Below are 27184 nucleotides of genomic sequence, written 5' to 3'. Positions count from 1 at the left end.
TCTCTCTCTACTCCCTCTTCATAATCACCTCATTCTCATTTATAAAATACAAATTAAAACTGTTTTCTTTGTAGTTTTTCATTTGACAATATCGATTTTCCTAATAATTTGTTATTATTTTTGTTTTTATTTCTCTCTCTTTTTTTAAATAAAAATTAAATACTATCGCTATTTCATTTTTTGTTCCATTCTATAATTTTTGTTTAGAATATATTTAGGATTTTTTTTCTCATTCATTCTTTTGGCATTTGCTAAGCAGCAAAACAATTTATTGCAATAGTCTAAAATGGACTCGAATGATTTGATTTTGTATTTTCTCTTGTTTTCCTCTAATTTTGGAATTCATTGAAATGATATAGGATTACACCAATATTTGAAGAACATAAAATACGACTCGAGTATTTTGAGTGCAAATTTGAAATTTGGATGTTTTCCTCTTCTCTTTTTTCTTTTGTATTATCGTTGTTTTTGTTGGTTTTGTAATTAAAAATTGTAATTAATATACACTAATTTCATACATATTTCGTTTGCTCTCCTGTTTATGCTCATAAATTCATTATATTATATTCTTTAAATCTTATCAATTTAATTTAGCAAACATAAAGAAAATGCACAAAAGATTTGTTTCGTTTTTGTTCTTTTGGAAATGATTTTTTTTAGAGATTTTACCTCTCGGTATTTTATATAGTACTTTACGTTAGATCAGTTGATAAAAGAAAAACAGAAAAATTGCGAAAAAAAACCTGTTGAATGGATTTAATCCGCCTTGGACAAAAATTCGCTAAATAAATGCATTTGGTTTAGTTCTATTTTTTTTTTTCGTGCAATATCTTTTCGCGTAATTTGGAAAAAAACCGATCCATGGACTTTATACAATTAAATGCGAATTTGTTGACAACTATGTGCTTATGCGTGTTTTTTCGTTTCGATTATTTTCCGAAAAACTACAAATGTTGAACGATGTTCATTTGAAAGTGATTTCATTTTTTCACATCGATCGATACAAATGACATTGAACGAACATTAAAAAAAAAACTAAATGCTTCTTATTTTTGTGATTTGCCTATTGTTACATGTTTCAAATTGTGTATACATTACGCTATATTGTCTCTCCTATTCTCTTCCTCTTGTTGTTGTTCATCGTTTTTTTTCTTCTCTCAATTTTCTTTAGTTTTATTTAAATACAAGATAAAAATTATTACACGATATATGCTCTATGTATACATTACAATTCTAAATATCTTGTTTTCTTGCTATTGTAAGATGTTTTTTTTTCTTCCAATTTTCGCTTTTTTAGTTAACGCACATAAGTTCGCATCTATGTAATATCATAGGGATTACATCGATTTGATACTCGTATGGGTTTTTGTGTATATAATACTCTATGAAATACAATGAATGTAAATACGTTCAGCGATTGTATTCGATTTTGTCAATTTTGTTCGGTGTGCAAAGAGCGCAATGACATCTTCGATATATGTGTGAGGCGATGTGTTTTTTTTTGAATGATTTATGTTCAATCGTTCTCTTTACTCGATTGTTTTGGTGGTGACTCGGTTCCGATATTGTTGTATTGATTTTCTTATGTTACTTTTGTTCATTCGTATTATGTTTGCTGTGTTGTTGTCCTGTGTCAATTGCGATACTGTACACATAAAGTAAACGTATGTTCTTGCATCTACCAATTAGCCATGCCCGGCTTGTTTAGTGTCATAAAGTAAATTTGACATGATGATGCACCTTTGGCACTACTGAAAAATACTTTGTCGTTACGTTCGCATAGGAATTTAAGACGTTGAGCTTTTTTGTGCATAAAAACTCCATCTAAGTGACCAGTTTCCACGGAACGAATCTGAAATTTTAACAATCAATTAGATTTTGGCTCAGTTTTTTAAATATTCGATTTTGCATAAATCACAGAGCTATTATGGGCACCGCGTAGATGGTGGTACTTTTCTTTCAAGTTTCTTGTATTCAGGTGCGGATACTTGAAAAATTATCCTAGTACCTTCACTTCTCAGGTGCCAATAACAGCTCTGATAAACCATAAACGATTTTGAGTTTTCAAGATGTTGTCTCTTTGTATTTACCTCTATTGCTTTATTGCCCCAACCTATGGGAGAATGACACGCAAAAGAAAATTTAGAAATGAGTTATGATGGAAATTACCATATAATAATATAAATTTGATACGAACCCATTATTTGACCAGTACCAATGTATGCGACCGATGTTGGCATTTCTCCCCACTATAAATTTAAAAAAAAAAACATGAACACCGTTTTAGTATGATCTGTTCAGAAGTATGGTCAAAAATTTTGTTATTGACTATACCTGTAACACGATATTTTTCGATACTCTGCCAACAGTGTTAACATAAACGCCTTCATTATCATAACACAGAAGCAATTGCATACCATTTGAATTTGGCAGTGCCACAATACAATGTGGTATTATTGGACCCTGAGTCTAAAATCATTCACAAAAACAAAAACCAATAAAATTTCAAATTCAAACACACTTTTTTAGACAATTGTCGAAATACTCACATGTTTCGGAAGATAAATGTCATAAACGGTAGCTGAATCTAAATCGACTGCATGGAAACCTTCAGCTGATCCATAGATGACTTTTAAACGTGATTGATCTTCTATTGTCAAATCCACCAGCAGTGGTCTATGCACCAGTTCACCAAAACTCTATGGTAAGAAACGAAATGATTTTTGATGTTTTTTATTTTATTTTCCACATCATTGATGCAAAATTGACAAACAAATAATTTACCTTGAATGCCATGAATTTATGATATGGCTTTGGAGCCCATGCGTAGATTTCAATTGAATCTTTTAATGCAATCACTAAGAACTTGATGCGTTCATATTTTACAATTTTAAAATGTACGGCACCCTGAAGATCGCCTACATTTATCCAACCATTTCGTCGTTCAACTTGCTGCAAATTGATCAAAACGATTTTTATGAATGAAATTTAAAGTTTTCAATAAATTATATATAAAATATTAACATACATCAGATAAACCGTCGGTTCGGAGAATTTTTGATTTCAGCCAAGACAAATAGTATACACGTACTCGGTTCTTCTTGCCAGATATTGTAACTAGGATATTTTGACCTTCTAAAACTTCCATTTGTTGGAAACGACGTCTCGATATCAATTGATACACCTGAAAATATAAAAGTTCACTTGTCAACCACGTACCGAATTTTGTGCAGAGTGATTAGAAAATCAGTTCATCGTTTTTATTTACCTTTCCTTGGCCAGATCGATCCAAAAGCATGAGACCGTTTTCGGTGCCGATAAGTAAATTAACACCCCACAATGCAGCGCATAAAATTTCCGAATTGAATCGTTTCTTATATTTACGTATCTCTGGCGTATCACTAGTAATATCATGAGATGTTGGCGTTACATTTACATTAACATGGCTTTCACGACGCGACGGACCTGATCCACCCGCACTGAATCCAAACGTAAGAAAACTGCGTTGTTTCTGTTGCAATGCATATGCATGCGGTGGTAAAATTTGTTGTTGAGATGTGGATACATTATTATTGTTATTTGATTTATTGGTTTGGGTATGAACGGGAGACGAGGATGAATGTTGATTGGATTGTGGTGAAAAATTTGCTTGGAAATTGTGTGTGGAATTGTTATGGGAATTATTTGGGGAATTATTGTGTGAATTTATGAAGGAGGAATTGGTATGCTTCGGGGACATTGATTGATTGGATAAAAGTGTTGAATTTGGTGATGCTGTATTATTAAGGATAAATGATTTCGATGGTGTTGAATGCACCGAACTAATGGCCGCACGATACTGTAATGAAAAGAGAAGACAGAGAAAAACAAAAAGAAAACATAAAAATCATTAAATTATTTTATAAAATAAAGCTTATTATTACATATTTTATATTTGCAGGCCTACACCCGGAGAATTTTATTCTCAATGAAATAAAAAATAAAAAATGATAGTGAAGTAGGAAAAAAATGGAGTAAAAAGGTGTCAAATAAAACGTGGTTAATCTTTCCCAGACGCCAATAACTACAACTTAACGAATGAAAAAAAGGAGATAAACTCCACGATAAAATCGAAATAGAAATCAAAAAAATAAAGAAATCATGCACGTTGCATACCAAAATAATAGTCGAACTGATTTCGTAATTTGGTATTTCAACAATTAAAAAACAAAATCCAAAAAAAAAAAAACGTTTGCAAAACAAACGAATTTATCAAATGAAAAAACAAAAGAAAATGTGCTTGGTTAGATGAGTAAAAATAAAATAATTACAAAATTGAAATGAACCTTTTTGAGAAAGAGAGTGATTGTGTGTGTGAGAGAGAGAGAGAGGAAGAGAAAAAGGCATGGAGAATTATATGGACTTGAAATTAAAAAAAAGTCTTGCAAAAACAAAACCAAAGGAAATTTTTAAGCCGGGGGCCGAATAACAAAAGATAGTTAAAACCAAAGGAAAACGTTCAATGTGTGGAATGTTAATTTGTTTTTGTTTTATACATAATTGATTAATCTTTTGTTTTTTTTTGTTGATCGATTTTTGTTGTTGTATTAGACAAATAATACTTACTAATTATGAGCCACAAAATAGATATTAATAAGGTTTAATTTTGGATCTGATATCCAGCAGTCATCAGCGCTCGTCGCAGGAAAGATAAAACACAAATTATTACAATACATTTATGAAACATTATTTTTTGTTTATATTGTGATTGATTTTCGTAATAAAATGTCGTTCTTTTTTCTGTAAATTTTGTTTTTCATAAATCGTAGATGCCCATTTTGTTCGAAAAAAAAAATACGAGATTTAATTTGTATGTGTATGTGGCGTGGGGAGCACAATTTTGACGTGTATGAAAACGGAGAATAGTATAAAAAAAGATTTCTTCACAACTTCAGAAGAATTTGGAATTGACTTTTTTTTTAGTTATTTACACAGAATGAAGCAGTTTGCCTGTGTGGTGGATAAAAAAAAGTGAAGCCGAACAGCAAGAGAGATAATGGTAACACGAAGACAATTAGTTACAAATGCACACAAAACACAAAAATTAAAAAAAGATCAAAATAGAAAGCAATGGGTGTCAATGTGGTATGAACAATTGTAAGGCATGATTCTATCTTGTTTTTCTTTGATTTTTTTGGCATTTGGTTTCTATTGCACAATGGTTAATTCACATTGGACAGGTATAATTCGCTTTAATCAGCATATATAAATGGAAAAGGCGATGGAATACGATATAAACGCATATGATATATATGATGATGGCAAAAACAAAAAACATACTTCTTCGCTGGACGATTTATCATGACGCGGAGGTGTTGCCGGTGACGGTGACGCTTGACTTAACAGATCCGGTAAGACGTTGCTCGTACGAGTATTTGGTGCACCGCTATTTTCACCACGATTCTGAAATTGGAACAAAAATAAAAATGAAATTTCAATTGTGTAGAGATAATTATTGACAATCTTGGATTTGTGTCGAAATTGTAAGTACGAAACCACTAGAAACAACACGGAATGGATCTAACATGCAGAACGGGAACTACAATCAACACTTTACTTTATGATTTTCGTTTATTGAGGCAAATCATTCAAATTACTCTAAATTAACATGATTAAACTCAATTCAAAGACTCGTTCAAATTAAATTTTGCGATCGAAATTATATTTAACAACGCGTACAACGTCTAGAATATTTGGAATAAAAAAAAAACAGCTATTTTGATTTCCATTTTGGCCAAAATCGAAAATAATCGTCTATACAAATGGCAAATGGTTCTTATTAACCAATGTATCTGTTTAAAGTTATAATTGATTTAGTTTTATTTGACAACAAAAAAAAAATAGAGAAATTAAAAGTGTAAGAAAATTATTATAATTCCCGTTCATATTCAGAGCTGTTATTATAGGAATCGCGCAGATGCGGGCACATTTCTTGTATTCATTCATAATTCAGGTGCGGCACTTGAAAACTTTTATGGATTTAGTGCGAACATTCCCTAGTGCCCGGCCACTTTTGCGGCGCCAATAACAGCTCTGTTCATATCCTGTGCACATTATTAGAGTGTATAAATTTCTAGTAGATCAGTTGAATCATGCTATTAACATCGAATAAAGTATTAGCTATAAAATTAGACACCAAATGATCAATACCGTTAGCTCCAAATAAAGATCATCAAGACCACCTTAATTCAAGTAATTGAACTTTATATTAGTTTAAGACGAATACATATAACAAACATAGCGAATACCAGCACCTAATATTGGACAGACCAAATTGAATTTTATCCTAAAAACATATATTATGCTATTTTTGATCAGTTGATAAACGATCAGAGTTTCTGAAGCAAAGCTCATCGATTTAAAAAATCATTTACTCATTGATACACGTATTTGTAGCTCAATATTTTGGGTTAACTATCGACAGCGTGTTCGGACATTAAATGGACTTTTTTTCGTATTCGGAGCTTTTTTCGTTTTCTCCTTATTAAAAATAAACATTATTGCCATTAGCATGAAGATACTCTGAAAACATCGTGAACTTCCTTCAAAATTAGCATAACACAACATAACACAAATGGTATATGGATTATCAAAATGAAACGAGTTAAATGACAAATGATATATAGTTCAAAGGATTGGAGGATTTTGGTTAGGATATGTACATATTGTATGGCTTAAAATGTTAATATTTGAAACATATTCATCAAAACGATGACTAATACATACACTAATTTCAATTCTTCTGCGAAATAAGTGTATTCACAACAAGAAAATAAAAAACAAACGATAAATTTAAGAAGCAAATGAAGCACAACAATAGTGTTATCAAAAGATGACTCATTATTGATATTGCAAAGCGTTCTAGTTAAAAACACACTGGCGAAAAGAAAACAGAGATCAAAACAAATGAAAGCACATGCTTGACATTGACTGGTTAAATGGCGACGAATCAAATTAAGAGCTAACAAAAAGCGGAAATGCACAAGAAAAAAAAAACACTCAAATACAAAACAAAAATATAAACAAAGAAAATTAAGTAACTGGAATAGTTGTTGATGTGGGATATTTTTGTTTCGAAACAAATAAAAGAAAAATGTGATGTTGGTTTTTTTGGTCTTTTAAATGTGAGTAGGTTTGTTGAAATGATTTTCTCTCATTTCATTGGATTTTTTTTTTAAAATGTAAAATGTAGCACATAAAACAAAACAAAAAAGATGAAAATATGAATTTGCGGTTATTTAAAAACAAAAAGTTGGCTCTAAGTTCTGAGCACTGATTTTTTGGTGTTGTTTGGTTAGCAGGTTTTTTTTGTTTTTGGTTGGTTTTTTTTTTTTGGCTAAATGGTTTTTCTTTTACCTGAAGCTGATCGAACAGAAGATGTCGATTCGCTGAATTTCTCAGTGAAATGACTGATTCGGTTTTTTCTCGTCTTGGACCCATAAAAAATAAATTTCGATTATTATTTACATTGTTATCGTTACTGTTACATTTGTTATTGGCGATTGCGTTCGACGATGCTGATGTCGTTATGGGTGTTGATGTTTTCGTATTGGTTGTGGTTGTTGTTGTTGTGGTTGGTTTTTTTGTTGATAAACTGCAAGCTGGTGAACCATCTAAATATGTTCGGCTTACGAAATCAGTTAAGATTGGTTCACCATTATTATTTTTATTGTGTTTGGTGTAAATGGCACTTGATCGATGCGGAGCAAAGTGTGCAATAGCACTCTGTCGTTCGCCCAATACAACCGAATGTCGTTTTGTTGATGGGAAAAAGTCTGAATGTTCACGTCGAAATCCACGTATAAAATTCGAGGATAATTTTGAATCGCTCTCTTGGCGTTTGTGATTCTTGGCATTGTCCAGTAGATTGGATAGAAAATTGTTTTTCGGCTTAGCACTTGCATTGTTATTGGTATTATTGGTATTGACCGATGTTTGAATTTGTTTGCTCATTTGACCAGATGTTTCTGGTTTAATTCGATCAGCTAATAAATCAGCACTGAATTTAGGCTTTGATGCATCTTTGTTTGATTGCGGTGTAATCACATTTGGTCTTTGTGAAATGGGTGAATTTTTTTTGGCACGATCGCTTGAAAAAAACCGTTCAATGTCCCAATCACGAAGCAAAACCGCTTCGTCGGCATTGGCTGCAGCCTTATTATCCAAATTAGATGGTTTTTCCGAATTCTAAAAAGATGTCATTACGACGATTTTTTTTTCGGTTCGTTTTCAGCGCATTCACGATGTGTCCGCGTGTGCATATCATTTGTTTCATATTCAATTGTTATCAATTTGATTTTTGTTTTGTTTTTTTTTTTTTTTCATTTCGACAGAACAAGTTTATATCGGGAGAAAGTTTGTTTGATGTTATTTTGGATGGGAATTGTTTTTTTTTGTATTATTAGGATTGGACACAAATATGGATTAAACAAAATTCGGATTTTGTGTATGAACGTAAAAAAAAGAAAGAAACAAAATTAAAAAAAAATAAAATTAAAAACAAATTAAGAACCACAACCATTTGTAAAGTGTTTGCTTTTTGTATGTGTTTAGTCTAATTCGTTTCATTTTTTTTATCTGGTTTTATGTTTTCATTTATTTGATGTTTTGAACTTGTGTTTGTTAGTTTTAACATTGCATCATGAGTGTGTTTCTTTTTACCAACTGGGTGCAATACACATCCCCCAATGATGTTTATTCAATTTGTGTTTTTTTTAGTTTTCCTATTGTTGTTTACATTTACATGAAATAACGACAAAACTAACAAATACATGAATTATTTAATATACACAATTTGCTGCTTTTCTACATAGACAATTGACACAAAATTTCGTATTGAGTGTCAAGCAAGATTTTTTTTTTTTTTTTTCAAAAAATACCAAAAATTCGAATTGGATCCCTTCGCATAACACATTGACAAAAATGATTTAAAAAAAACACATTTTCCTGTGTAAACATATACATCTAGTGCATTGAAACAAACGAATTTATGTTTTAACACTTACCCTCTTCATAATCAATGTACGATCGCCAGCTTGTTGATCATCGTCATCTGGCGTTGGTGGCAATGGCCGATTTGGTGGACCACCAGCTCCATGCGAAGGTACTACATTGATCGAATCTTCTGTTAAAACGCTCAAGCCGGGCCTATATGAAAATTCAGGACTAATAAAGTGAAAACAAACCAAACAAACCGAAAACAAAGAAAAAATACAACGAAATGCGAACCGAACAGGAAGATGACGGATGAAAATTTTGATATTTTGGATAAAATGAATAATTTGATGTTAGGAAAATAGGAAGAAAATGAAGATAAGGAGGAGATGAAAAAATGATAATGTGAGAGAGAATGAACATGATTAGTATTATGATGGAATGTTAGTTGGAATGATGCTTCACAGACAAATGTGCTTACAGTGGTTTTGGTGGATCGCTTGCCAATAGAGTACCATCATTTCGACCCCGATCGTTTGACTCTTCGACTTCACTGTCCGTATCCGAACTTTCGATTGGGTCCAATGGATTAACGATTTGCTGTTGTTGATGATGATTTGCGCTCGATGGTTGCTGTGAATTTGATTTACTTGATGCTGGCGCTTGTTGACGACTGTTTCGTGGAGGTGCATCCGGTTGAGCTTGTGGCTAAATTAATCACAATTGTAAAATAATTTTTATATTATTCATACGAATTTCATTGATCGCATGTTTTTATTTGTCGTCAGTTCTAAGTTGAAATGCAATTCATTTTCGATTTTCAAAAAAATTGAACAGAAACGGTGAAATCATGCAATATCATGGTTCTTCAAAGATAAGATCCTTAGATATATTCAAAGTTCGACATAAACAAATTCAAACTTAAAATGGCTTTTTTTTTATCATCGAGAAAAATAATAATAAACATACCTCAGGTCGACGTGGTGGAAGCTTTAAATTCCACAATCACACGATAAAGTAAAATAAATCCAACGGGAGTCGTGTTTAGTGTGTGTTTGTGTGTATGAAGGAGAGTTCATTGTTCAATTGAATCAAATGAAAATTGAACCAAATTGAAATAAATAGAAAACGCATAAGTTGTGTATGTGATGGAAAAAAAAGGAAAAACAAACAAACAAACGATTTCAATAAATAAAGTGACAAAAATCAAAGCAAAACAACAACAAAAACAAATCCAATTTTTTCATTTGCTTGTATTTGTGTATTGCTTGTTTTCTTGCAAAATGTTTCAATCAATTTGTGCTTACCATTGGAGCATTCCGTTGAGGTTGCTGTGAATTTTGTGACTGAGACGATGATGAATTATTGCTTCGTGGTGTTGGTGGCAATGGTCGATTTGCATTTGGTGGATCGGGTACAACGATAAGACGATGAGGCAATGCTGGCCGTGATGGTTGTCCCGATTCATCTGGTTTTTCACGTGGTTGTACCTACACGGTAAACAAGTGTTTTTGTTTTTATTTAATTAATTCAATATGTATGTTGTGATTGATTGTCTTACTGGTTGTGAAATTCGATTTTGTGCAATTTGCGCTGCATCAGGCGATCGTTCCGGTGATTTTTTATTGGCCTTGTTGTGATAGTGTCCCTCTTGAATTTGTTGGAAATTTCGTCTGAGCGTATCGCCGCCGGGTGCTTGAATTATTGATGAAGGTTCACCAGCTACTTGTGGTTCATCATCATCATTATCGGAGCCAGAGTACCGATAATCTTCACGTTCTTTCTCTTGTTTTCGTTTCTTACAACGGTCGATATGATCCTTTAATTGAATCCTAACTTGACGTTCAGTCGGTTGCTCTTTGATAAACTGATGTTTAAGTAATTGCTCTGTGTACGGTCTTTGATGATAGTCTTTCACTATACAAATGAATTTACATCATCAATAATAATAATAATGTTTTTTTTTTTAAATACTTTTTTGGGAGAGTAACAACTTACCGAGCACAGTTTCGATAAAACCATGGAATTTCTTTGACCATTTCTTGGATTTGAGTCTTGGCGGTGGATTTCGAGGAATTAAGAAGAGAGCACGCATCGGATGTAGATCACACAATGGAGGTTGAGACTCAGCCATTTCCAAGGCAGTGATACCCAACGACCATAGATCCGATCGATTATCATATGTTGCATCCGGATTTTCATCACAAGCAATCACTTCGGGTGCCATCCAATACGGTGTACCTATATGATAAATTGAATTTCATTTAGATGACAGTTGTCGATGATAATATTAAACACACGTGTGTATGGATTGCAATTTTTCCTCACCGATAAATGTGTTACGCCGTCCAATTGTTCTATCTAATTGAGCCGATACACCAAAATCAACGAGTTTCACTTCGGCATTATCAGTTAGCAGAACATTTTGACCTTTGATATCTCGATGAATGACTTTGTTGGTGTGCAAATAGCTTAAACCGCGTAAAATTTCACGGCATATATATGCTATCCATTCTTCTTTCAGACTTTGTCCCTTAGTCGATTTAACTAGATCGGTTACTGAACCAGCACCACAATATTCCATCACCAGCCACAATTGATCATCTTTGCCGGCCGGTGATTTTTTTATGAATGCACCATAATATGTAGCAATATTTCGATGATTTGAATATTTTTTCAAAACATTTATTTCTAATTTGATTTCTTCCTCTTCATCTTCCGTTACGTCCATCACTTTAATGGCAGCCAATTGGCCGGTTTTTGTGTGTCGCCCCTAATATGAATAAAAAAAAAACAAACCATAAGCATCCAGTTTTCATTCATTCAGACATTTATTTGTGACAATATTATATATTGAACGACGTAAATAAATTATTTCGTTTTCATTTTAAATGATTTATGTTTACCTTATATACTTGTCCGTACGTTCCATTGCCAACAACTTCAATAAGTTCAAAAATACCCGCTGGATCCTAAAATGTAAAAAGCAGACAAAAAAACATGTAAATAATATATGAAAACAACAATTTCATTATACATTTGAATCATTTGTCACAAAATTTATGGACATCATCGTAAATAATACAAGAGTGCAAACACAAAGCGGAATGTATTTGCAACAGGAAAAATAATTAAGAAAATGAAAAAAAAAACTGTACCGGCAACGCCTTATTTGCAACGAATAGAGAAAAAATGGTTGTGACATTTCAGAAAAAAGAGAAACTACAGAGTCAAACGCATCGATTAAGCCACAGATGCACTTAACACGTGCGTGTATGAATCATTTCTTAGTTAACTAATTAAATTTTAATTGCTCACAAGGACTGAAAGTGAGCGTTTTAAAAATTCAAACAAAAAACGCACACGTTTGCTCGTGAATACATGCGTGTTCATATCCAACGTTTAGTTGAAACTTTAAAGGAATCGGTCACATTGTGATGAGAGACTGACAATGAGACACAGATCCAGATAAAAAGAGGAATCCAATTAGTGTCGAGATTGAAATGCATATTTTTTTTTGTCGACCGAAGTACATATATTCAATGAATGAATGGAAATTGGTGGCATATCATATGGCATAATGAACAAACACACAATACGCAAGCACTTATTGTAAGAAAAATCGAAAATATTTTCCATTCTTTCAAACAGTTCAAAATGAATGCAATGTCGATTGTAGTAGCATTTCACAACATATGTGTGACTATTTCTCAGCAGCAAAGCACCCAAAAAAAAAAACGTTGAAATGTGCGCGCGACATGTGCAATGCACCTTAATCATGAAGTATGTATGTATATAGGCTCAACATCAATCGTACAGATCCAAATTTTCGAACGATTTGAATTCGAAACAGTTTCACCATTAATTTGACGTAAAATGCATTAACATCTGTCGAGGCGATTGTAATGAAACACAAAAATTTCGATTATTATGCGAATGCAAAGCACATCGATTGGCACAGATGAAAATGTTTATTCGGTATGCCGATGTGAAGTTGAATGTCAATTTTCACATTCGTAGATAAGATTCGCATTAACAATTACATGAGAATTGTGCATGTCGAAAAAGTATGTTTAACTGCGCTGAAAATAACAACAAAATCCATTTACTAAGTTTCACTCTCTATATGCGATCAGTTCACACAATTCAATATCTCTCTCACTCAATCTCCCGCTCTCTCAATCTTCTATCTCAGTGGCTTGAATGATTTTTATGTCTATTGTTACATTTATTGTTTTCGTTAGTTGAGATAATTTTCAAGCAAAAAAAAAATCGGCATTTCATTTTTTCGTGGTTGTGGTATCGACAACAGTTGCAATGTGGTTCAGGTATTCAGGTTCATTTGACGGTTCATATGCAAAAATTGTGTGAAAATATGTGACTATAATTTCACGTTTTCATTCCAGCTGTTATTGTTTCGTTTAAATGCTATGTGTTTATTTCTCTCTCTTTTTTTTACTCTGGCGCAACCCGTAATATACCACTAAAACGCAAATTTATAATACTGTGAGTGAATGCCTTTGTGTGTGCTTTTTGGTCGCTTGTAGCAATTGCCTATTCTTCAATTTCGTATATATATATATAAAAAAAGAAGAATGAAAGAGCCAAATTGCGATGCCTATTGTTGTTAAATCTTTGTTGAAAGAATTCAACATTGGCCTATGTGTTTGTGTGCATGCATGTATGTGCACGAGCTCACCATTTGACATGAATTTGAATCGCGTCGAATATGTATTTGCGGTTAGAGTTCGACTACAGTCATTTAAATATGAATTGAAAACTCTTCCGATGGAATTTGAAATACGATTAGTCATTCCAGTGACCAGATGTATAATGATAACGAGAATTAGACGAGTTTTATGTTCTATTGCAATAGCCACATCATCGTGCAATCAAAAGAAAACCGTAAATTCAATGAAACTGTTATCCTTTATATATTTTTTTTTTCAATCGTCACATACATTCACATTTCTTTGCCGGTTTTATTGGAAAGCAAGAGAGTGAGAGAGCACGAATGCGCGACCGTGATGTGTCCACGCGCGATTGCCACTCAAGCAGTGATTAATAACAGTTCAATGATCTATAATCGACAAGAAATAGTATATTATCCATTCATCATTGTACACCCATTCCCATGTTTATGAGCAGTCGCTTGTACACACTCACATACATATTATATGCAATAAATGTTGTCGTCATCCGTTACTACAGTCACTCTCTCTCTCTTATCTCTTGCACATTTGAAAGTTATAAATAAATTTACTTTAAACATAATAAAAAGAAATGTTGATTGAGTGCTCTTGTATGCACATGCTCTCATGGATTGAAATTTGATCATTGGATGAATTACTTATGAAAGCAACTCATCAGTTGCAAGAAAGAAACATAAAAGACTGGGCGATAATGAATTCAAAATCTTGATGAAATATATTGGGAATGCCCTCAATCCGTATCATATTTTAATAGCATAACTGTCATTGTCATTTCGGAAAATATCAAGAATGATCGGTACTCGTGCCAACTACTCATATCTTATCTATAAAATTGACATTTTAACATAAATTATTGGGTGTGCGCGTGTGCATGTGGAATATTCCTGTTTCTTGCATTCAATTTACTTATATTTATATCTATTTTGTGGCTATTTTTGAATTTTATAGTTTGTAATCTGTGTGTACGTGTGTGAGCGCGCGAGCGCGAGCGACAACATCAGTCACAGTCATCTGTGTAGCTGGTTGATTTTTTGATGTTTGTCTCCGTTTTGTCTCCATCTTTTTTTATCGCACTCAAAGATTCAGTTTTGACTCGTTGCAATTGTTCACGTTGCCTCTGCTCTCCTCTTTTACATCTCTTTCATTCTCTCTTGCTCTCTTGGTTTCTGCTTTTGTTTTCTGCATCTCGTTTCTATTTTAACATATTTGTGTGTTGCGCGCTGATCTTCATGTGCATATTACAAGGGAGCAAATACAAATCAGTCGCGTAGGTCTTGGCCACGGCAAATATAACAAATAGCAGGAACAAAAAGAGGCAAAATGAAGAAAACGATGAAGAAGAAGAAAAAAAAAAACTGTATGTAGAATATTGTGAACCAACCAACACACAAAACCAAGCGATTTTGTTTGCAATGTGCAATGTTAAAAAGTGCACATAATATTCATATGTAGCGTATCTTTTTGTATTCTGTCCTCTTTCTCTATCTTTTTTAATAAGACGCAACGTCGGCAATATGTTTATAAAATTATGATATATATGAAGTAATTCCGTACGGGCGACACAAACATTATGCGTTGTATATAAACATCAACATCACTGTCTCAGCAAATCACATACGAAGTAAACGAGAGAAGAAGAAGAAGAAGAAAAAGAAAAAAAAACCGACACGACAGCAATAGTAGTAGTTATTGGTACGAATGAAACAACGGCAAACCAACCAAGAACAAAAAGAAGAAGAAGTAGTAGAAAAAACACAAATGAGACTTAAAGTTAAAGTCACACTGCATATTACTATATGTAAACACACACTTCTTGGTACCTTATCGAGGGCGAAACGAATGAAACATACACGCATATAAAACTATCAAATGCCAAATACTGGAATGAATTAATATGTAGCTCGCATATATTCGCCCGAAAGATGATTAATCCTATCAACTTTCTGCGTTTTGTTGTTTCTTTTTTTGAGTAATTGATATCTCCCTATCTCTTTCCTCCTTTTCTTCTACATTTGCATTGTGATTGCTTCATTTTTCGTTTCCTTTCTTTTTCATTCTTTTATTTATCATCACACAACAATTCGACGATATGTGTATTATTGTTGATGTTTGTGTTTTAAAGTTGATGTTTTTTTTTCGTTGGTTTCCAATGAGCAGACGACCAACATAGTCAACTTATTTAAATAACTTTTATGCAAAGTAGCTTCTCACGTTTTTTCCCTCGTCTCAAATGAAGAAATATACCTTTTTTTTAAAAAAAAAACATCATCATGTTATGATGATAAAGGTGAATATCGTAAGCGAAAGGGAATTATTTGCATATGCACAAAAATCGCTGTGTATGTATGTTCATCATTTTTGGCTTTGATTTGCTGTTTTTTTTTCGGCAAATTTGATCCTATCACTGATAACGCAATCCGAATATGTATTATAGTTGCTGTAATTGCCGACATCATCATTAAATGATGTTGTTGTTGCTTTTTATCAAGTTAAACACAACTCGTATGAATCATACGGTAAAGCCAAGAATCTCGTTTGTCATGTTAGCTCATTTAATTTCAACCGAAATGGATAAGCATAAAATGTGATTGGATTGATCGAATGAATGAATGCATCGTTTTATTTTTTTTTACTTATTCAGTCAATGAATTTATAATAAATTCGGTTCCGTCTGAATATGTCATGCATTCATATCGGTTTGTGTGTGTTTTTTTTGTAAATACACACATAGGAAATCTGTTGCCCCACCCAATGCATAATGCCAATTTTCCGATTTGTCATCGCATAAACAATAAACCGAACAAGAAGTAACAAAGACAATCTCAAAACTAACGGCAAACAATTCGTGCAAATTAAGGCGATGTCCAATATATTATGAAATTAAATAAATTGCTACAGGAATAATTAAAATAAGAAACAAAACTAAAAGAGAGAAGAGAAGAAAAAAAAACAACAAGAAAGAACAACTTTTTATTCGTATCAATTGTCTGTGTACCTTCAATGCATTTAAGTCAATTTCATCGAGCGAACAGTTCACAGAAGGGGCCAGTTGATGCGCCATTTTGACGTATTACGGTATACAGTGTATATATATATCTAGATGTATCTATATCTATATAGACTAACAAAGATGATTACAAAAAAAATCACACCGAAATGCACAATCACACGTCGAAAACACTTTGCTTAGAATTTTCCTTTTTTTTAAATTTTCATTTAAACACTATGACGATGATGACAAGCGCAGAACAATGTATATTGAACGGCAACAAAATAAAGAATAAAAAAAAATTAAAATATTTATCAAAATTGAAAAAAGAGATTTAAGCACACCAAAAAAAGCGAGACAATGTTTGTGTGTTTTTTTTTTTTCGTTTCGTTTGCACTTCACTCTCTTCTCACATACACTCAGCACTTAGTAAAAACTATTTTCACTTCAATTCGATTCTCAATTTTATATACTATATATATAATTTGTTTTAAGTTACTTGATTTGCGATGGTCGAGACAAATAACTTAAAAACTTGCTCGGTTGTTTTGTGTGTGTCTTGTCTTTTTTTTAAATTCATTCGAATCCCGTTGTGTTTTTATTGTAATTTAATCACATTTTTACTGTTTGAAATTTGTGTTTGAATCGATGAACAAATGAAATTAAAATAATAAATGGTATGGAGAGAATACACACAATACACAAAAAAAAAACCCGGACTGACAACACCAAAAATTATATGTGTGTCGATGTACACGGTGTTGACACGATGCGCACCCTATCGTCCAACATTGGTATTAAATAGTTTGCGATTTCGTTGAATGAACAACATACACACAACACAGTATACACATTTCGTTCAATGAACGCGCGCTCTTTATGCTCGTATGCGCATTTGCCGATGCAAAATCTATTCGTTTCTCGGCTGGTCGATGTATGTACGCTTTGTATGTGTGCATGTATTCGCCTTTAATTCGGTTTTAAATGTGTATGTATACACACAACGACATGCTCGATCGTCACACACAACACTGATTTCTTCCATCCATCTTGGAGCCGTCGATTTATCGGTTTCTATTGGTTTCTCTGGTTTGTGTCATGCACGTACACATAAATCCATGCACATTTGATTTTTGGTCTATGTGTTATGGCTTGTCTTGTGTATTCATGTGTCTTTGTGTCATCACCGTTCTCCCTCTCATTTGGTCAATTGATTTGTGTATTTGACATTCGAACCAATTCTTCTTCTTTTCTTTTTTTGAAAATTTCGTTAAACAGTTAATTTTTTTGTGTCAACACTAATGACCACTTAAACGACATACCAATATTCCGACTCCCATACCAAATGACACACTCGAAAATTAATCAACAAATTATCGTTAGAAATAATCGTTCTAATCTGTCTCTATTCTCAAAAACACACATAAGAAGATTAAAAATGAAATTTTGCTTTCATACAAATTGTATTTTTATGAAAATTGCATTTGGTCACATCTAATCGCATGCATGAAATAATAGAAGCGAATATATCGAATATATAATAATTTTCAGTTGAAATTTCTTATCATAAAATTTGTGATGAAAGCATTAAACCGATTGTTTTGAATTCATAAAATATTCAAGCGAATGAAACGTACTACACACATACAATGATGTTTCGATGAATGTGTGGAATAGTATGCAGCCGACTAAATGCTGTAGATGAAATCACAAATAGAACAGTCCAAAGTCAATTGAGTATTTGACATGTTAAAATTTACACATCTTTTTTTGTTGGTCGGTAGTAAATAGACGGGATACATTTCTATTCTCCATTGGGTTTTCGTTTCTTCGGTTTTACGAAAAAATTTTTAGGCGCATTGGTATTACAAAATAAAAGATATGAGTTTTTATTACGCAAACGCTCGTCAACCGGAAATCCTTCGGACTTTACAGAAAGATGCTACATTTACAAATCAATTGGGTCACGATTTATCGGATATTTTACGATTTACAAATAAACATCTATGGATCAAATACAATAGTTTGTGTACATTATTAATGGAATTGGCGTATCATGGATTTGCCAGTTATAATAATTTACAAACACTTGGCGAAGAATATACTGGTATAATACAAATTGATAGTAAATATATTGCATTGCCAAGTAAATTATTGCAAATGTTATCAATTATAATGGAATATGCTGGGGAACAGATGCTTGTGAAATTGATTCGAAATGTCGAACATGAAATTGAACGAAATGCCGAAATTCGACCAGAAGCAAAAATTCAATTAGTACGTTGCTGTTCATTTTTATTACATGCCATTCCATACATACAGGCAATGCATCGAACATGGTTCTATTTTTATGGTGGAAAATATCAAATATCAAGACGATTTACCGGAATAAATTATGTTTTAATACGGCATTGGTTGAATGTCAAGCATTCAGTTTATGGTTATAAGGTGTTGGGAGCGATCAGTTTGTTACAATTGATGTTGGTATTCGCAGCCTTTGTAAAGGAAGTCATTCGAACGAAACAAGTGACAAAAGATACAATCGAAAAAGTGAATCACCTTAGGGATCGCTTTGAATCAACGTCACAACAAAACCAATCAAAAAACGAATTGAAGCCAAAATGCGTTTTATGTTTTGAGGAGCGCCGCGACACGTGCACCACACTTTGTGGCCATCTATTCTGTTGGTCATGCATAATGGATTGGCTGGATCAAAGGGAAGAGTGCCCCGTCTGTCGAGAGCCAACAACAAAATCAAATGTCGTCTATCTCATGAATTTCTCCTGAAAACCCATTTGTGGGTACAGTTTATTTTTTACGATCGGTGTCAAAGGTTCTTTTTTACTATAATACTACTAAATCTGAATTGAAAATGTGATGTTTTTTTTTTCGTTTTAAATTTTACATTTGTTTTATTGATCTACAATTGAAAAGAGAAAATAAAATGCATTGTTATTAAGGTACTTAGAACACTTGTGTTTACGCTTTTTCCTTATTTTGCTCCATAATCTTCCTTTTTTTACTTCTAAACTACGTTGGATGAATATACAATTATACATTATTTGTGTCTGGTGTTTTTCGGTTTTGTTTTATCTTATTTTACGCTGCCTCTTCGCCATTCAATAGATTAAGATTAGCTATGAATTCAGGCGGATTATAATATACGTTATCACAGTAATAATGATTGGGCGCCCGAACTTGTTGTAAATATGCGATTTGTTTTGATTTATCTGAAGCCTCATCGTTGGTATTGTGATCTTGTTCGTCGTCATCGTCGCTGTTACTGCGGCTGCATGTGCGATTCGGTGAATCGATTACTGGTTTGAACGGAATTTTCCGATAAAATAAGCACTTCTTTGGTCCATATAATGAAATATCCGATTCGTATGGTGGGCTAAGGATGTCAAAAAATGCGGCTGGACAGCTGCCGGTGGCGGTAATTTCGTGAATGTTGCGGGTTGTTGGTGTGAGTACGGAGCAACCATTTTTCGCTGAAAATTCAATTGGGTCCTCTTCAATGACCGACAATATATGTGGTGTATTTTGTAATGGATGCTCCAAAGAATAGCTTTGAATACGTGCCGTGCCACTTATAACTCGTAACAAACCATGACCAGGATGATCGTGTAATGGCATTGTGTACTTGTTTACCACAATAAATACGCTCATTGTGAACGATTTGTGCTCACATATTTCAATGTATTTGACTGGTGCACGGGACGATGATTGTTGAAAACTGTTGGAACCCAATAGTTCCGATGAGATGTTCAAATCGTTTGATGTTAATTGATCAACCAATTGCTTTAGCGTATTAAAATTTGACTTAAACGCTGCATAATTTTCACGTTCAAATGTAATGAGTGCTTGTTTTACAACACGAGCAAATAATGCCGACATTTTATTTGACCGAATTTTTCTTTTTTGTTTTTTCGTTGAACAATACAAATAAATTGTAATTTGTTAGGTGATATCGTAATTCTGAGAAATTTCTTGATCCGAATTGAACGTCGTAACTATTCAGCAACGATAGATTAAAAGAGAAGAAAAGATACGTAGAGTTCAGAGTTAGACAAATTTGTTTTGTTCAATGTATAAATACCGATAAATACTAATTTCAACATGAACTTCTTCTTATTATTTTTTTTTTTACTTACACAACAAACAGTGCTTTATCGAAATGTGGTGAAAATTATCAATTTTTTTTTTTACAAATGATCTTTGTTTTGATATCTGTACGCTCAATTTCTCACGTACCTCTTCAAACTTGACATTCACACTTAGACAAAATTATGGCTGCATACTATTTCATTTGTCACATTCATTTTGGTGTATACGATTTTTTGAATTTACTATGTTTACAGAACCAGTTTCATACAATCGATATGACACACATACACCCATACAAAAATACAACCAAAATCATAGGATATTTGGAAGAAACATTTCTTTTTCCGACATTGTTATATTTTTACCAAATGTTATTTATATGAAAATGATTGGTTTCAAGCAAATTGGCATTAATTTGAAGCAAAAATAAAATTGGGCTGGTTAAAGTTCCAAATTGAGTGCGTTCAATTGCGTTTTGTGTTACGTTAAAAACGCACACCATGATGTTCGTTTGATTTTGACAGTTCCCATAAATAATTTCGCTATTCTTTTTAGTTACCGCATTCAATCGTATCAGAAGCACGTGTGTAAGCACTGTCCAAAAAACACGAATTTTCGCAATAAAATTGTTTAAAATTTAAGTAATCGATTTCTATTTGTGAAAAATCAATCGAAAATGAATCAAGAAAAATTAAAAAAATTACAAGCACAAGTGCGTATCGGGGGTAAAGGTACACCTCGCCGAAAGAAGAAGGTTATCCATCAAACACCAGGAACTGATGACAAAAAATTGCAATCAGTTTTAAAAAAATTGGCTGTGAATCAAATTCCGGGCATCGAAGAAGTAAATATGATCAAAAATGATGGAACTGTAATCCATTTCAATAATCCAAAAGCTCAAGCATCACTTGCTGCAAACACATTCGCCATCACAGGACATAGCGAACAAAAAGAGGTTAGTTTCCATGTTTTTTTTTCACCTTCAATAATTTCACTTTCGATTATCTACAAATTGCGATTACATTGATAAATCATAATAAAAATCAAGCCCAGTGAGAATGGTTATCATGTAAAAACGTAATGTCAATGACAACGATGCATATAAATATGATATAATTTATTAATTATGTGTGTATGTTGTTTTGTTTGTGAATAAATTTAGATCGCTGAAATGTTGCCAAGCATTTTAACACAATTGGGACCAGACGGTTTGAAGCATCTTAAGCGTTTAGCCAGTGATGTTGTCGCTAATAAATTGTCAGCTGGAGCTGCTGCTGATGATGATGTTCCTGATCTAGTTGAAAACTTCGAAGATGCCGCAAACAAAGATATCGAAAACATAACAAAACAAACTGAAGAAGTCACCGTTGCATAAATTCGGACTACAACTATCAACATACAACAAATTATACTTGAAATAAGAAAACTAAATATTTTCCACGTCAATTTATTATGATTTATTCTACATATTTCGTTTCAAAACTCCAAATTCTATCACATTCGATACAATACTTGAATTGAAAAGAGAACCAACAAAAAATAAAATAAAACCAATATTGTGTGTATGGAAAGTTTACACAGATGAATGCGTATGTAAATTTCGAAATGCAAACCAATTCCATTCATTTTTTTTTATCCAATTGAACTAATCGATAAAAGAACATTCTTTTTCTAAAGATAAAACATAAATTTGAATTATCGATGATTGCTTCGTATCATATAAATAATATATGTACTCAGTTATTATAAAATTGTTATCAACAATGGAACGATTTAATATACATAGACAAATGGAAATGTTTAATGAACTTTGTGGTTTTTTTTAATTCAAATTTTCACACGATTTTCGATAGTTTCCTTTTTAGATATTATTTACCACACTGTACATCCTTTATAAGTTGTGGTTTCCAGTTCACCTTCATATACATGTCGTGGTTCTTTGTTGAACATTGATTGAGAATTTGCAAAACTGTTGCTTTGAAAATATGTAAAAAAAAGTAAATAAATCTAAAAACTTGTTTTAAGTTTTGTGTTTGGACTGATAACATTGTTAGATTATCGAAAAAAAAAATCGTCTTCATTTCGGTTAATTAGATGCAACATTTTCTGCATGTTTTTTTCCGCTAAGCTTATTTGTTTTCTTCAATACTTAACAATACTTTGATACTTTAGAATACTTTGCTGCTCAAGACTTACGAACCACAATTATTTGACATAATTTATACTTGTCAAAATCAGCGCTAAAATGATCGCATTCGATTTTGTTTACTAAACGATTTCGGTGAAACGTTGTTGTGAAATTCATTTGAACGAGAAAAAAAAATAATGTCGTCTATACAAGAAGCAAGCGGTGATCCCGACCCAGAGAATTGTTTTAAAATTCTTCTGGCAACTGATATCCATCTTGGATATAAGGAAAAGGATGAAATTATTGGTATGGATCGTATTTTTTTATTTATTTGCTGTGCAAAATGCGCAGAAGAAAATATATATTCAAAGGACAATGAAGTTCATTGTTATAATCTGTGTACCGCGAAGTAAATGGCTATTTTTTTAAATTACATTTCCGATACGTTTTATAGGCAAAGACAGTTTTGTTACATTTTCGGAAATTTTGGAGCATGCAAAAAACAACGAAGTTGATTTTATCTTGCTGGGTGGTGATTTGTTCCATGATACAAATCCATCGAAAGAGGCATTGCAACGGTATGTATATATGGTACGTAGACCTTTTTCTGCTCAGTTAGTTTGAATCATTTTTTTTTCGTGTTTAGATGTATGGAACTATTGCGCACATACACTTTGGGAGATGCACCGATCAATTTCGAAATTTTAAGCGATCATGAAGTCAATTATCATGATGCCAATTTAAATGTTGCCATTCCAGTTTTTTCGATTCATGGAAATCATGATGACCCAAGCGGTAAAAACTATATTCATATACATTTTTAATACACAGCCATTGATATGGCCTAACAGTTTTTGTCTGCTCCGTTCGAAAGGTTTTGGTGGACTGAGTTCAATGGATTTGCTTGAAACATCCGGATTACTGAACTATTTTGGCAAATGTAATAGTTTGGAGGAAGTGAATATAAAGCCGATTCTTATGAAAAAAGGTATAACACAGTTGGCATTGTATGGCTTGAGCCACATTCATGACAATAGGCTGGCACGTTTGTTTCGCGATACAAAAGTCACAATGGATCAACCAGATGAACGATCTGGAGATTGGTTCAATGTTATGGTGTTACATCAAAATCGTGTTGATCGTGGACCAAAAAATTATGTACCAGAAGAGGTGCTACCAGATATGCTTGATTTTGTTCTTTGGGGTCATGAACATGATTGTCGTGTTGAGCCAGAACAACCGCCTGGTGAGAGCGCATAAATACATAAATAACATTTTTCTTTAGTCTATATAAATCGATTTTATTTAATGGGATCGGAATGTGATTGTCAAACCCAGGTAAATCGTTTTTCGTGTCGCAGCCAGGCTCGTCGGTAGCCACATCATTGTCAGAAGGTGAATCTTTTGAGAAACATATTGCAATATTGCATGTTTGTCAAAATCAATTCAAATGTGAAAAGATCAAATTGCAAACGGTACGGCCGTTCATTTTCAAATCGATTAATTTACAAGAATACGATGACGAACTGGAGTTGGATGAGGGTGATGTCAAACCAAAGGTTTGTTTATTCATTTTTTTTCGGGAGTATTTTCAACTGCAAACACTGTACCTTATTGGGATGAATAACTGTTTTTTTTTTCATAGGTGAAGACATTGTTGACCGGAATCATCAATGGAATGATTGATGAAGCGAAAGGAAAAGAAACAGAATCCAGTAGCCAACCAAAGCTACCGTTGATTCGATTACGCGTTCTTTATCACGATGAAGAGCATGCAATCAACGAAATTCGTTTTGGTCAACAATTCAATCACCAAGTGGCAAATCCATCGGAATTGGTTAAAATGCAGCGTAACATCAAACGTGTTAAAGCCGAACGCCGACCAATCAATGAAGAAGCCATGAACAAAGCATTCGAAAAGGTAAATGATTTTAATTGCTGTTCTTTAATTTCATTTGAAAATTGATAAAACTGAGTTTTTAGGAAGAAGAGGAGGAGGACGTTCGTTTAGAAGATTATGTGGATCGTTACTTTAAAGATCCAAATAATGCAGAAAAATTGAATGTACTATTTCCCAATTGCTTATCGGAGGTATGCCGACGATTGGCTATATATAATGATGACGATGCTGCCAACAGAGCTATTAAGTAGGTTTAGATAGTTTTTTTTTTTTAATTTCATTTCAAATGTTATCTCTCTCTAACTGTTCTGTTCAAATGTCATTTTTGGTAGCATCTCAATCAGTAAGGCTTGTGATTTTTTGAACAACAAAATGCCGGAAGATGCTGAAATCGATGATGCACTGATGGAATTCCATTTGACAAAAGATGAAGTATTCAAAAACATTCAAACCGAACTAACTAATCGTCGAACAGCCGGTCTTGCTCCGTTATCAAATGATGATAACAATGATGATATGAACGAAAAAGAAAATCAAGCAGGTACAACTGGTCGTGGTGGGAGAGCAACGAAAACTACCGCTAGCAAAGCAGCTGCAAGCAAATCCGCAGCAAGTAAAACTACGGCATCTGGCAGAGGAAAAGGTCGTGGTCGTGCCGCAGCTGCGCCATCCACAAGAAATGAACTGAATGTTTCGGTGAGAGAAACACACTTATTTGATGACAGTTCGTACAATTATTATCTAATATTTTCTCCATTTATTTTCCAGACAACACGAAGCCAACAACCAACAATTCAGCAGTCACTAGGTCGCAGAACAGCTCGATCAACTGCTCGAAGTGTTGTCTATGACGTAGATGATTCGGATTAAGCTATCATTTCATATTATGAAATTATTCATTTTTTTTACCAATCGTTCTAAACGATTTATTACGTTGATTTTTAATAAATAATCGCTTAAGAATTGAATTTAACACATTTTTCATTTTCAATAATTGTGTTAATTTCAAAACTGTAAGATAATGATTCAAAATCCGAAGTATCTCACATGAAGAAGAAATTCATACTAGACAGCATAACTTTTTGGAAGTGACTGTTCAGTGAAATCCATCTACGCCACAAGTGAATATCACCATTACGTCGGCTAAAAAAATCTACTGCACAGATTATGAGGCACGAGTACATCCTTGCGAATCATTTTCAAATAAACAAACCAAGAGTTACACAAACATGAACACCAACAATCGTTTCGATATTTAGAAAAAAATGCTACTTTTTATTGTATGTCTACATAACATGGTGTAAATTTAAACATATTTGAAAATAATATCTTGATGCCGTTCAACTGATTGAATTTCGAGTGTGACTGGACATTGCAACCAATATGATAAAAGTTCTTCGCTAAAGCCGATCAAAAAGTAGTATTTAGATGGTGTAATAGCACGACGGAAAAGAAATGAAATACGAATATGATTGAATTGTCGCTTTATGATAACTTCACTGCAAACCAATGTCGGAAATGTTCCGACGATAAACTTTCGAATAAACATATCTTCGACTGCTGTTTGTTTTGGCCGTAATCCGTCCTCCAGATTCGCTTGAAATTGTTAAAGAAAAGAATATGTCACACATCGGATGACAAGTTTCGAATTATTTCATTCCATCCAAATACTTACAACAATTCCACGAATTCCAAGATTTTCGAGTGGCAATGAACCAAGGTGGATTCGCCATTTCATATGTCAATGGTCGATCAGATTTTGGTGTTTTTTTATATTTTCCCGATTGAGTTTTATTACATACAGCCGATACATGGATCATCCGTTTCGGCAATAATTGATTTTGTGATGTTGCGAATGCCATCAACTGTAAACGAAAACCAATCAACAATGGTTTGGTCCATTTAACATTAACAATGAAAGAGAAAAAATATGTTACCTTTTGTGCGTGTCCGAGAATTGATCGATACATTTTCGTTTCTTTTAATGAAAGAATAAAAGAAAAGTCAACGTTGTATTTGGTAATATTTTAGAATAGTGCAGTTGTTTTTTCCAAATTACAAACTAAGGTTATGTGCCTGTCGCTTGACAGCAGTGTATTGACAGCAACAATCAATGAAATTTATGTACTACCGTTGAGTGAGGTTATGGTTTGCTTCAATTGTTGTTGTGCTGTATATCACACAGCGAATTCTCACATCCATTTTAATTTTTCAATTGATGACTGAAATGACTTACTAAATACGAACTAATTAAATGCACAAATGAATGAAAACAATACACATTTATATTATTATATATTTTTTTTAATTGATTTTCTTTTCCTTTCTTTTTGTCTTATTTCATGTATTTAAATAATGAAATGAAATTGTTTGAT

General features: G+C 33.0%; 6 protein-coding genes across 11 annotated transcripts; 3 read left to right on the top strand and 3 right to left on the bottom strand.

Annotated features, from left to right (window-relative positions):
• Positions 1 to 1109: 1109 nt before the first annotated feature.
• On the bottom strand, positions 1110 to 17518 carry LOC116338413 (serine/threonine-protein kinase mig-15). 6 transcript variants are annotated; one of them, XM_031763631.1, is made up of 19 exons: positions 16681 to 17515; positions 11880 to 11945; positions 11302 to 11746; positions 10972 to 11214; positions 10535 to 10890; positions 10281 to 10463; positions 9943 to 9963; positions 9455 to 9681; positions 9045 to 9204; positions 7396 to 8226; positions 5320 to 5442; positions 3269 to 3838; positions 3029 to 3184; positions 2785 to 2952; positions 2550 to 2699; positions 2335 to 2469; positions 2198 to 2249; positions 2091 to 2113; positions 1110 to 1852 (listed from the first exon to the last, which is right to left on the bottom strand). In XM_031763631.1, the coding sequence occupies exons 1-19, from the start codon at positions 16744 to 16746 to the stop codon at positions 1679 to 1681; spliced, it is 4149 nt and encodes a 1382-aa protein (XP_031619491.1). In that variant the 5' UTR covers positions 16747 to 17515; the 3' UTR covers positions 1110 to 1678. The 6 variants fall into 6 exon arrangements, with proteins under 6 accessions (XP_031619491.1, XP_031619495.1, XP_031619497.1 ...); XM_031763635.1 differs by having other exon boundaries at positions 3269 to 3511; XM_031763637.1 differs by having other exon boundaries at positions 3269 to 3511; positions 9045 to 9186; positions 16681 to 17514.
• An 861-nt stretch (positions 17519 to 18379) lies between these two features.
• On the top strand, positions 18380 to 19557 carry LOC116338852 (peroxisome biogenesis factor 10). The gene has a single exon (XM_031764365.1). The coding sequence runs from the start codon at positions 18556 to 18558 to the stop codon at positions 19459 to 19461; it is 906 nt and encodes a 301-aa protein (XP_031620225.1). The 5' UTR covers positions 18380 to 18555; the 3' UTR covers positions 19462 to 19557.
• An 8-nt stretch (positions 19558 to 19565) lies between these two features.
• On the bottom strand, positions 19566 to 20962 carry LOC116338854 (2-aminoethanethiol dioxygenase). Its single transcript, XM_031764366.1, has 2 exons — positions 20829 to 20962; positions 19566 to 20687 (listed from the first exon to the last, which is right to left on the bottom strand). The coding sequence occupies exon 2, from the start codon at positions 20569 to 20571 to the stop codon at positions 19774 to 19776; it is 798 nt and encodes a 265-aa protein (XP_031620226.1). The 5' UTR covers positions 20572 to 20687; positions 20829 to 20962; the 3' UTR covers positions 19566 to 19773.
• A 356-nt stretch (positions 20963 to 21318) lies between these two features.
• Positions 21319 to 22397, top strand: LOC116338856 (transcription factor BTF3 homolog 4-like). Its single transcript, XM_031764368.1, has 2 exons — positions 21319 to 21736; positions 21944 to 22397. The coding sequence occupies exons 1-2, from the start codon at positions 21458 to 21460 to the stop codon at positions 22154 to 22156; spliced, it is 492 nt and encodes a 163-aa protein (XP_031620228.1). The 5' UTR covers positions 21319 to 21457; the 3' UTR covers positions 22157 to 22397.
• A 609-nt stretch (positions 22398 to 23006) lies between these two features.
• LOC116338850 (double-strand break repair protein MRE11) lies at positions 23007 to 25777 on the top strand. The gene is made up of 9 exons (XM_031764362.1): positions 23007 to 23215; positions 23364 to 23487; positions 23556 to 23704; positions 23784 to 24155; positions 24248 to 24468; positions 24555 to 24830; positions 24893 to 25056; positions 25142 to 25505; positions 25578 to 25777. Exons 1-9 carry the CDS (start codon positions 23107 to 23109, stop codon positions 25677 to 25679), a joined length of 1881 nt encoding a protein of 626 aa, XP_031620222.1. The 5' UTR covers positions 23007 to 23106; the 3' UTR covers positions 25680 to 25777.
• A 278-nt stretch (positions 25778 to 26055) lies between these two features.
• On the bottom strand, positions 26056 to 26992 carry LOC116338855 (28S ribosomal protein S24, mitochondrial). The gene is made up of 3 exons (XM_031764367.1): positions 26747 to 26992; positions 26485 to 26674; positions 26056 to 26405 (listed from the first exon to the last, which is right to left on the bottom strand). Exons 1-3 carry the CDS (start codon positions 26777 to 26779, stop codon positions 26116 to 26118), a joined length of 513 nt encoding a protein of 170 aa, XP_031620227.1. The 5' UTR covers positions 26780 to 26992; the 3' UTR covers positions 26056 to 26115.
• Positions 26993 to 27184: the final 192 nt, after the last annotated feature.

This window comes from Contarinia nasturtii, unplaced genomic scaffold (genome assembly GCF_009176525.2).
Source record: "Contarinia nasturtii isolate CC-2019 unplaced genomic scaffold, AAFC_CNas_1.1 Cnas_scaffold_414, whole genome shotgun sequence".
Classification (NCBI taxonomy): domain Eukaryota; kingdom Metazoa; phylum Arthropoda; class Insecta; order Diptera; family Cecidomyiidae; genus Contarinia; species Contarinia nasturtii.
The sequence above is the reverse complement of the archived record's forward strand: the minus strand, read 5'-3'. Positions and strand labels throughout refer to the sequence as shown.